This window comes from Nanorana parkeri, unplaced genomic scaffold (assembly GCF_000935625.1).
Source record: "Nanorana parkeri isolate BGI_ZX_2015 unplaced genomic scaffold, ASM93562v1 scaffold941, whole genome shotgun sequence".
NCBI lineage: Eukaryota > Metazoa > Chordata > Amphibia > Anura > Dicroglossidae > Nanorana > Nanorana parkeri.
This window is the reverse complement of record NW_017307209.1, coordinates 575,600-586,232: the sequence shown is the minus strand read 5'-3', so window position 1 is coordinate 586,232 and position 10,633 is coordinate 575,600. Positions and strand designations below refer to the sequence as shown.

Genomic DNA, 10,633 nt, shown 5'->3' with positions numbered 1-10,633 from the left:
GTAACACTTGCAGTGGGACAACCCCTGCATAGCAAGGGTTAATTGCTCTTTTTGGTCATGGGTCTAAAATACAAAGATATACTCACCTGAACCTCGGTCCCACCTGGATGCTAGGCTGGTCCCTGCAGCCTCTCTCACTCTTTGTTCCAGTGATAGAATGTCCCTCAGTGTACTCACCTGAACCTCTGTCCTGCCAGGCTGCTAGACCGGTCCCTGCATCCTCTCTCACCCTTCACTCCAGTAATGGAATGTTCCTTGGCGTCCTCACATCCAATTTAGGGATTGGCAGATCACTGGAGTGGATGGGGAGAGAGGCTGCAGCAAGGGTGTGGACATTTTTTTAAAAACTACTCATCCAAGGACTAAAGTGGGGGCCCAAACTGTTTGTTCCTAATGGCAATCTACTTGTCCTGATATAAAAAATAACAAAACCGTTTTTAACTGTATTAAGAAGCGTTTCTCATTGGTCAGACCGCGCTGACCAACGAACAAAATGCGAGTAAAATTCAAAATCCATGGCGCAGGGCTGCATTGGACCACAGTATGGGGTACAGATAGTACACCCGTATAGGCAATGAGGGGAGGACTGTTCGCCAAAAGGTAAGTATAGTGGGAGAGAAAGGGGACCAGATTTGAGCAGGTAATTCCATTTACCCAAATTACTTGGAAAAGCAGACCTACCCTTTAATGCACACACACACAATATCCTACACATGCGTTTATTCGCATGCAGATGGCAGGGGCAACAGGGTTGGTTTTATTTTTATTTTTTTTAACTTTTTATCACTATTTTTTTAACTTTTTTAAAATTTTTATTTGTCTTATTATCCTTTATCCTTTTTTTTATAATTTTTAAAATTATTTTTTACTTTTTTTTATCACTTTTTTATTTTTTTTAAATTATTGTATCTTATTATTTTTTTCTTTTCTTTTTTACTTTTTATTTTATTATGTTTTACTTTTTATCAATTTTTTCACTTAATGTTATTGCTATCACACAGGAGCTAACAATCCCCTGTGTGATAGCATTTGGAGGTGACAGGTTCTCTTTATGGACCTGTCACCTCCACTACAGGAGTTCTAGCACAGCACTGTGCTGGCTCTCCTGTGACAGCTGAGATGGGAAGGCTTTGTGTACACACGGAACAGACCGGAGAACGGATGTTCTCCATCCTGAACTACTTTGCCGGGGGACCCTGAAAAGCACGACGGGGAGGGAGACGGCCAGCCGGGAAAGAGGCAGCTGAAGGGGAGAGAGGCAGCCAGCGATAGGGGCGGACCAATGCAGTTGTGTTTATAGAGGTATAATCCTCTCTTTTGTAATGCTTGGTATCCTCTGACAGACGTTCTAACCTTTCTCTGCTACATCCATAATTAACTGAAGAGTTTGGGCTGGAGTTGGGCTTGAAAAAGAGCCTGTCAAGATGGGCGCCTCAAGATGCCACACCTCAAGCTCCTTTCAGGTGCCATTTAATAATTCCAGAAAGTAGTGCTAGTTCCAAACGCAGAGAATAACACTACGTCATCAGGCCGATCAGTTGTTCTCCAATGTTTCCTTTAATAAAGATGAAAAACAAATGTAGTATCACCTCTTGTTGTTGGCTCGTGTGGATGCATGGTGTAATAGAACACACTATAATGCACTTGTTACGGTCCAGGTACATTTACAATGGGAATGCGTTGTATTGCTGAAGTTTCCATTATTGATGTAGTGCTTGCTTAGCCATGTCAGCACTCCAGATTCCAGCTTGCCATTATCCTGATGGATTGGCTTGCCCTCAAATTCTTCTTTACAGTCATAAAGTTTACAGTGTGCTCTATATCAACAATAGAAGAAGCAATATTCTTTCTTCACGACCATTGCCGGCATTTTGTAACCAAGAATACTATGATTATTGCAAACATATTGGGGAGAATTTATCAACACTGGAGCAGAAGAAATCTGGAGCAGCTGTGCATGGCAACCGATCAGCTTCTCTCTTTCATTTTCAAATCTTAACGGAGAGATGCCGATGGGTTGCCCTGGGCAACTGCTCCAGATTTTGTCCAGTTTTGATAAATTGCCCTCATTCTATTCTGCTAAGTGTACGTGGTTAATACATGTACAATACAAGCAACAGTGGCAGGAGTTGGGACAGACTGAAAAATTGTGGAGGTTACTTGTCGCTGGTTGTCAAGTAGTCGCTGGCTTCTAATATTGAAGAGATATTGAAGTCAAAAGGTTTCTAATTGCATGTCTGCATTTTAATGCAACGCACTGAAACCCACCTCAAGATGGCATTGTGGTGTGAACAGGGCACATGTGTTCTGGCCTTGAGCCAGAGCAGAGAGTGCAGATCAATGCAGTTCATTTGAACTGGTGTAAACAGGCCCTAATGTCTGACTATTCTGGGACCCCCTGTCCACCACACACACACACCTACCATGTAGTCTCTACTCCCCATCTCTCTTTTTCAAGAGCTATAAGCTCTATTGATAGTTGTTTTTTTTATGTCAGGTTTTTATTTTACTTAAAAAAATATCTCTGGTTGGCTGCCATGGCTTTGCTTTATCACTTATCATGGTACAGTCTTAAAAAGAAGTTGGAAAATGTGTGTGGAAACAAAATATTCATGATGGTCAACTAGGTGGAAGCCAGCACTATTTGCAATGAAAGGCTGAGTAGTACTTGATAAAATCGCACAGTCTCAAATCAATGTTGCCAGGAGCTGGGCAAGACACAGGCCAGAGCTCTTAGAAACCTGGGATGCTCTAACCGTAAATAGAAGCCGCCTGAGGGACCTATAATAAGCTGTCCTTTTCATTGAACTTGTGCTTTTTCTGCGCAAGGCAAAGCAACAGGTTCACTTTAGTACTGCCTTTCCCAGGAGCACATACTCAATTAGTTTACATGCATTACTCTATTTAGCAGCTAGGAGTGAGGAAAGGAGTCACTCTAGTGGGAGCTTACACTGGGCTATGGGAGGACTCCCTAGCTTTCCCATTGTGACAGCAGTGCAGCACCAATATCCTGTCCTGTCACTTGAGAGGAAGGGTAGTGAGTCACATGCTTCATCACACCTGGAAGTACCAGACATCTTGTTTGCTTCTAGCGGCATAACAGAGCAGCATGGGAGTAAAAGAAAGGTGAGTATGTGCTGCTGTAGAGGAACACATTAGACTCAACCTGCTTTCCCCTACATGAGCAAAGTAAAGGTTTGCTTTATATGTATACAGCTCAACTTTGTTTTTAACAGAGCTGGGTAGGGTAAAACCTCTGGAGAGATTTGCCTTCACATCTTGGCCATATGACCACACAGAAAGTAAGAGGAATTTCCTCAACTGTGCCTCACAAAAGCAATTGAAACCTGAACAAGGTGTACTTTACGTAATGTATTAACCCTCATCACTGCAAGATTTTTTTGTATGCACTCTCCGTTCTTTACGAATGGAATTAATATTTTAGGATTGAGGATTGTGTCCATCACAACAGCACCAGCTGCGCCTTGTTTGTTAGAAATATTACAAGACAAATATGCAATTTACAGGAATGTTTAGATTTCATAGAGTGGGGCCCTATCAAGAACATGCATTTAAGGACCTACTGTCCTCTATAGAGAAACAGGAATGGGGGAAAAGCCAACAGGGCCCTGTGCATAAAAATCTCTGAATTAAAAACTGTCTTTAATAACCAAATGACTTTAGATTAGTTTATATGTGCACAAGAAATATAAAAGGAAGAATCTGATTTATTGCTATAGACCAGCCTTTCTCAACCAGCATGCCATGGCACCCTGGGGTGCCTTCCAATTTTCACAGTGTCATGGTAAAGACGAGCTGGCCACCAGCACAGTGGAAATGCATGGCGCTCATTCAGGACGGGATGCAGCCAGGACCTCCCAGAGCTTTCAGAAGCGGACAGATGTCCACCTTCATCCAGACCTGCTCACCGTCCTGCCCTCTGTCATGCTGCCACATGGGAGGGCAGGAGTGAAGATTATAACAAGGTAGGACTCTGATGTGAAGGGAGATTGAGGACTCTAATGTGAAGGGGGCTCCTGATGATGAAGGGGGGAACACCATGATGTTTTGTTTTTTGGCATGGAGCCCCTCCTTAAAATTCATACCAGACCTCTATTTAGGATAAGGGTCTGGTACAGACCTCACGTAATTTTTTTACATTCATTTTTTTTACACTGGGGTGCCTTAAAATTTTGCATACTTTGAAGAGTGCTGCGACTGAAAAAAGGTTGAGAAACATTTAACACAGATGATTCCTTCAGACACAAAAAGCCCAATGGGGTTATGAAACGAGCCTATGCATTTAAAAATGCCAGGTGAAGACTTGTCTATTTGTTCTCATATGCTGCTGTTTATTCTGGGATGACATCCAACATAACCTTCCACTTCCAGCTACTAATAGTTCAGTTATTCGTGTCTCAACACAGAATCAAATTTCAGGGAAAGCAACACAACCTGACAGGGCAAGTTATATTTATTACTAAATATAGCAATGTGAAAAAATAAAGAAGAAAAATGCCTTAAATAATACCTTCCATTCTAACCTTTTATTTTACAAGTGACAGCTGATGCCATGGACTGTACCGCAATCTAATTTTCTTGTCAACATTGGCCAATTGTAGTAATATTCTTATGCAATAATGTCAGGCTACAATTAAAACAGCTACATTATATCCTTAAACTAAATGTTCTTTAATATTTAAAGATGAAGGTTGTGATTGGTAGTCATTGATGGCTGTGTCCTCCATGAGCATGGATCCAGACATAGGAATGAATGAGGCAGAGGAACACATGCACAGTTGGCATAGGGCTCGGCTGGGAGTAATTTCAAGCAAAGGTTGGTAGGGCCACACAATACAGCTCTGCAAAATTTGAATTTGCTCAAATTTGTGAATTTTAGGGCTTTGCATTTGCCTAAGGCATACATTTTGGGTGAAATTGCTTTGTCACCAAATGTTGCTATTTAGCCATAATGCCTTGTGCACCCTTTGTTCTTGGTCAGCAGCCATTAATGGGGGTGGGGACTTGATAACCTCAACTATAAAAAGGAGCAGTTTTAGGCGGGAATTAATAAAAAGTGTCTGGGACAAGTTGGATCTCAATTGTTGTGTTTGCTCACAGCAACTAATTAGCTTCCATGAGAAGGGGAAGCTTTCACCGCTTCACCCAGATCCAAGCTCCACCACTCGGTCTTGCCTCAGGTGCTGGCTGGGAGCCATCCACACTACACAATCATATTAAACCAAAAATAGCCGCACACCGCCAAACATTATCATTATATGTTTATTCAAACCCAACCATTAGCACCGTATGATTCTCGCCTGATGATCACCCACCTCTAACGTGTTTTACCCCTTCGGGCCTAGTCGTAGAGATCTCAGTAGAGAATGCAGTGTTCTAGCTAGTGAGAATGTGCCCATAAAGTTTATTTTAGGACTACTATATCTGTGTCAGCAGCAAGTTGGATTGCTAGTTGTTTGGCAATCACCCCCTGAGGACTGGTTGATACCAGACACGATGGGATGCCTTGCCTAACTCAGTCCCAATGCATGGACACGGCAATTTGCCTTGTGTTCTATGGTATCAATTTACACCACCATACTGAGGAGGTGTGCACTGGAAAAAAAAAACAGGGCATGATGCACTTTTTTTTCCACCGTATCCAAAAATAAAATTGAATGAAATGTCACTTTGGACATTCGTAAGTTAAAAAAATGGAAACAGTGCAACAGCGCAATACACCACTTCCTTTATAGTGCACACCACTGGCCATGTCGTAGTGCACTGCTGGTGTGAACGGACACTTCTTTTTTTGTTTTTTGCTCATTGGGGTTTTTTTTTTTTTGCTGCAGTTTTGGTTTGCGGCTGATTTGCTGCTGCTGACCAGTAAATAAGAAAGCTGTTTTTTTTTGCAACAACAAAATATATAGTGGGCTTTTGTTTTTGGGGTTTGTTTTTTAGTGTCTTTTTTTTTTGGGGGGGGGGTATCTTTTTTTTAATTTTGTGTTGGCGGGGCAGTGAGTGATTGAAGTGCAGCATTTACTTCTTGCTGATCATCTGTTCTTGGAGCTGCCTTTTGTTCACAGCACATCGTGCATCCAAATAAAGATAAAACACAAAGTATAAAACAGTACACACCAAAACAACTCACACACTCCCCAACATTCCCCTAATCCTATAGTAAAAGTTAGGGATATACCTGAAATATACTAAAAGAGCAGGTAAGCCTAAAGCAGAGGCAGTGGTCCTGGGCATGGAGGTACTAAAGGGTGACTGACTCCACAAGCAGGTCTTGCATTACAAAGCAGTGGTACGTTCGCACTCAGCAGGGGCAAGGTGCATCTGACACTTTTTGGCCAAAGAAGCTGACCAATTCAGCCACAGCATGCAGATGTGACTGACCAAGAAAGCTTGATTATTATAGCAATGCAAAAGTCTTCCTTCTTTCCCTGGTGGAGGAGTGGTTGTGGCAAAGGGAGGAAGACAGCAGGTTCAGCAGAGAGGGTGGGCCAGGTGCTAAGCAAAAGCCATAAAAGTGCAAGTAGTTGGCACTTTCTTCCATGTAAGCCCCAATGAGGACGATTAGACAGCAGATAATGAGTTGTCAGACTTACTTGGGTGCCACGGAGGGGAGAGCTTTGGCAACGTTCAAGGAGAGGTGAAAGTGGAAGAGCAATGGCATGCTTGAACAGAGAGAATGTTGCCATTGGGTAGGGGAACTTTGATGCAGAGAGCTGGGAGAGATGTGAAAACTACATCATATCTGGCAAATCTGGCAGCACAGGGCATTTCACCCTAAAAGTGAATCAGCGTAGCTCTCCAGTTTGGTCCCCGCAGCATCTTTCTTCAGTGGATAGTCACAGCAAGAACAGCTACTTTGGCATTAACCTAATGCAAAACCACATAAAGCTGGGTGGGAGCAGTACCTGGCAGAGACAAATCTACTGCAACAGTCCTGCCCCCCTATTCCTTCCTCTGCTACATATCCCCCCCATCCTGCTCCATCCAGTGAGAGGGAGTCAAGTTTTGCTGGGGGACTGAGAAGTCTATCAGAAGTTCTTGAAGCAAAGGCTTGAACCTCAGCCCTTGCCCACACCCATCATCACAAGTAGCAACCTTCACTTGCCTGGGTTCTGTTTCCCAGGTACTGGTACGGAATAAAAAGCACCACCCTAACAAGCCCAACAGCCAGCGTCTAGCATTAGCCATGCATTTAGCTAAACTCAAGGTGCTGCAAATCCTTCCATATTAGTGATTGGAAACAGCTCCTTTCAGTCAGTTCATGGCCTGTGTGGCCCTTCAGTGTCAGATACGCAGCCATCATTATTCTTCTCAAATTTGGCAGCTGGAAGGATGCAATAAGGGGGAGGCCACTGCTGCAAGCTTGCTTACCTCAACCTCCACCTTGTTCTTCTCATCCTCAGTCCTTGTCCAGGAACACCTTCATGACATCCTCATTATACTTCTTTTTAGAGGGTTCCCACTGGAGGAAGCAAAAGGATGGACAACAGTCTGATAGGCCAAAGCTCAGCAATGGAGACGTAAGAGTTTTATTGTTTTTTTTCCAGAATAACATAGCTCCAACCATAGTGCATTACCGAGTATAGAACCATTATTTCCTGTCCCAAGCAAAGCTCACAATCTGATGCCCTTACTATAGTCATACACAAACTAGGGCCATATTTGGGACCAGTTACCTTGTTGTTCCCCACTATTTTTATTGTTATTATTCTGCCTTGATTTCGGTCGTCCGTTGTTATTTGTTATTTGTTATTTGGATTGTAGGCGGAAGCCAAGGAAATTCAGGGGCTGATCGAGACAAATCTAGCCGTGTATGTGTATGCTGGGTACATACTGATAGACTTTTTTCAATTAAAGCTATGAGACTTTGAATCTCCCACTGCGTCCTTTGTAATCTGACAGCACCACCTGCTGCTGTCAGAATCTGCAAACAGTGCTTGCAGCTGATTAACTGCAAGCTCTGACAATTTTCCAACATCTCCTTTCCAAAAAAGTTGATCTAACCTTTGACTTTTGTTGAGGAGATAGGGACAGCTGCAGGTTGAATTTCTGCCGATTACTGATAAATCTGCCATAATTCGATTTGTGTGTAGCTTTAAAGAAGAAGTCGTGGAATTTTAACCCTGGGGTAGCCCAGCTGCAAGGGTAGTTTTTAAAATGCCCCGAGGTCTTCTTTAAAGCTGCACACAAATCGAATGTGCTCAATTTGGTCTAGGGGCCGGAATAAAGAAGATATACTCAGCTAGTCCTCAGTTCTGTGACAGTCAGTACTCACCCCCTATGCCTCTGCTGCGGCTGTGGAATGGCCCTTGCATCTTCATGTGCAATACAAGTCAGTGAACTTGCATTAGATGTGATGATGTCAGTAGTCCTTAGAGCCCAGGGGAGAAGAGGCTGTGAGGACCAGTGTAGCAACCAGGCAGGACTAAGGATCAGACGAGTATATCTTTTTTTTTTTTAAAGCCCCTAGACCAAAATGAGCACCTAAAGTAGTATGAAACGCTCCATCTTTATTTCAATAATGAATCCAGATCAAACCAATATATATTGCCCTGCAAAGTATTTCTTTATATTTTTGTCCAAGCACTTACAGTCATCATGTTTCTGGACAGCTGGCTCCAACTCTCTCACCTCAGCTTCTTTAAACTTCCTGCCCAGTTCAAGATCACAAGGGACGGCACAGTCTCCATCAGACAGTACTATTCATACCTTATTTGCGGCCTGAGGTGGCTAGAAGGAGGGAGCGGTGGGTTAATGCGGTCCAGAATCACCCGAGGTGTCAACTGCAGAGAAGGAAGGGATGGTTTGGGCTGAGCTGTCTTCCGGATGGGAGTTGTTGGGTGGCCGAGCTGTCAGCTGGGGAAGGAGGGGTGCTGTAAGTTGCACATGCTACTGTCCCCACCATGAGATGCCGCCTGAGGCTACTGCCTTCGTCTGCCTCATTATGGAGATGCCCCTGCCAGGAGATGTCCATCTACTAGCTTGCAGAAGGGAGGTGGGGGGATCAGGAAAGAGGACACACACACAGCTTACTATCACACACACGGGTGACTCTATAGGACCCTGCAAAAGAAAGGAGCCACCCTAGAACAGAATATAAGGACTCAATACAAGGAATTGTACAGGGAATATAAGGACTCATAAATACATATACAGAATATAATGACTCATAAATACAAGGAATCATGTGACCAGCTAATTTTGCAGGAAACTAAAACTTTCAAACATCAAGGAGCAGCATCCATTGTAAGTGATTTGAAATAACGTAAAATCCTTTTGTTTATCATCACTTTAACCCTTGCCGTGTGGGGGTATCCCCACTGCAAGAGTTCATTTTCTTCTAGTTCTTCGATAAACAGTAAGGATGGGGGGTCATCTCCACTGCCGGCTATTGTATTCATTCACCGCGGCATCTGCGTTCGCCTCATTGCAGTCATGCTGCTGAGCAGTGGTTTCATCTGATAGGATGCATTCATGGTTTGGTCGGCTCCGATCGAAGCGCTGGGCACACACCTTACAACCATCGCAAGACTTTTGTCTTGCGATGGTTGTAAGGTACTTAAAAAACCGTACAATCTGCCTATGTTGCATAGGCAGATCGTACTTGCGATGACCGCAAGCCACGCCCCCTGAGGGGCGGGCTTCCGATGACCGCAATGCCGAACGGGCAGTGTGCGCTTGCGCACACCGGCCCGTGCGGCTGTTATCGTACGGACATGCCACAAACCCGCCGAACATCGTACGATGCTCGGCGGGTTTTCTAACATGTCCGTAAGTTTAAAGTCGTGCGACCTTACAGTAGTAGAGGTCGCACGGCTTCCACACACCTTACGATCATCGTACGATCGCGGGATTTCCCGCGATTATCGTACGATAATCGTAAGGTGTGTGGGGACCCTAAACGCTTGCAGGAACACCCACGGCTCAATTTATTTTTAATCGGTCAGCTTTAACGGCAGTACACGTCATGGCATGCCATGATAACCCACACCAAAACAATGCAGCATTCTCCAGCAGGGGCTGTAGTAAATAAGTGTGGGATGCTGAAGAGAAGCTCCATGCCTGTAATGTCATTGCATTTGTCTAGCACACACCCTCCTCATTTTGCTGGGGAGGTGACAAACACTCCACATAGCTGACTGCAAACCCAGCCTCGCTCTCATAGCAGTACCAGCACACGGCCAGCTAGCCAGCCAGCCAGCCTCCCTCCCACCATCCCCGGAGATAATAGGGATCACAGGCTTGTCTCCTCTCCATCCTAGAGCCGGGAGGGAGGGAGGGAGGGACAGGGGAGGACATGTATCCTGGGCTCCAGCACTAAGAGCCGGCTTCACCTCTTCTAGTCCCAGCAAGGCTCCGTGTATGTTTGGCTGCCAGTGCACCCACCAGAAGGGAACGATGAAAATGAACCGTTTAAGGACTGCTAGTATGAGATCCTTAACTCTGGACATGAAATGCACCATCCGCCTGCTGGATGACACGGAGATCTCCTGCAATATTCAGGTATGAACGATCCCTGGTGGATTGGGTCGGCGGACGGAAAGTGAAATCGGTGTGGGGGGGTAGAAGTTTAGGAGGGAGGTGAACATGGATCTGACTAGGCTAAAGCTTT

At 44.4% G+C, this 10,633-nt stretch overlaps 1 protein-coding gene across 1 annotated transcript in view; it reads left to right on the top strand.

Moving 5' to 3' along the window:
- Positions 1–1,314: 1,314 nt before the first annotated feature.
- FRMD3 (FERM domain containing 3) overlaps positions 1,315–10,633 on the top strand; it is a 163,851-nt gene continuing 154,532 nt past the window's right edge. The window contains exons 1-2 of the mRNA XM_018566354.1: positions 1,315–1,319; positions 10,344–10,524. Of these exons, the coding sequence (XP_018421856.1) occupies positions 10,384–10,524 (141 nt within the window). The 5' untranslated portion in view covers positions 1,315–1,319; positions 10,344–10,383. The remainder of the gene's footprint in view (positions 1,320–10,343; positions 10,525–10,633) is intronic.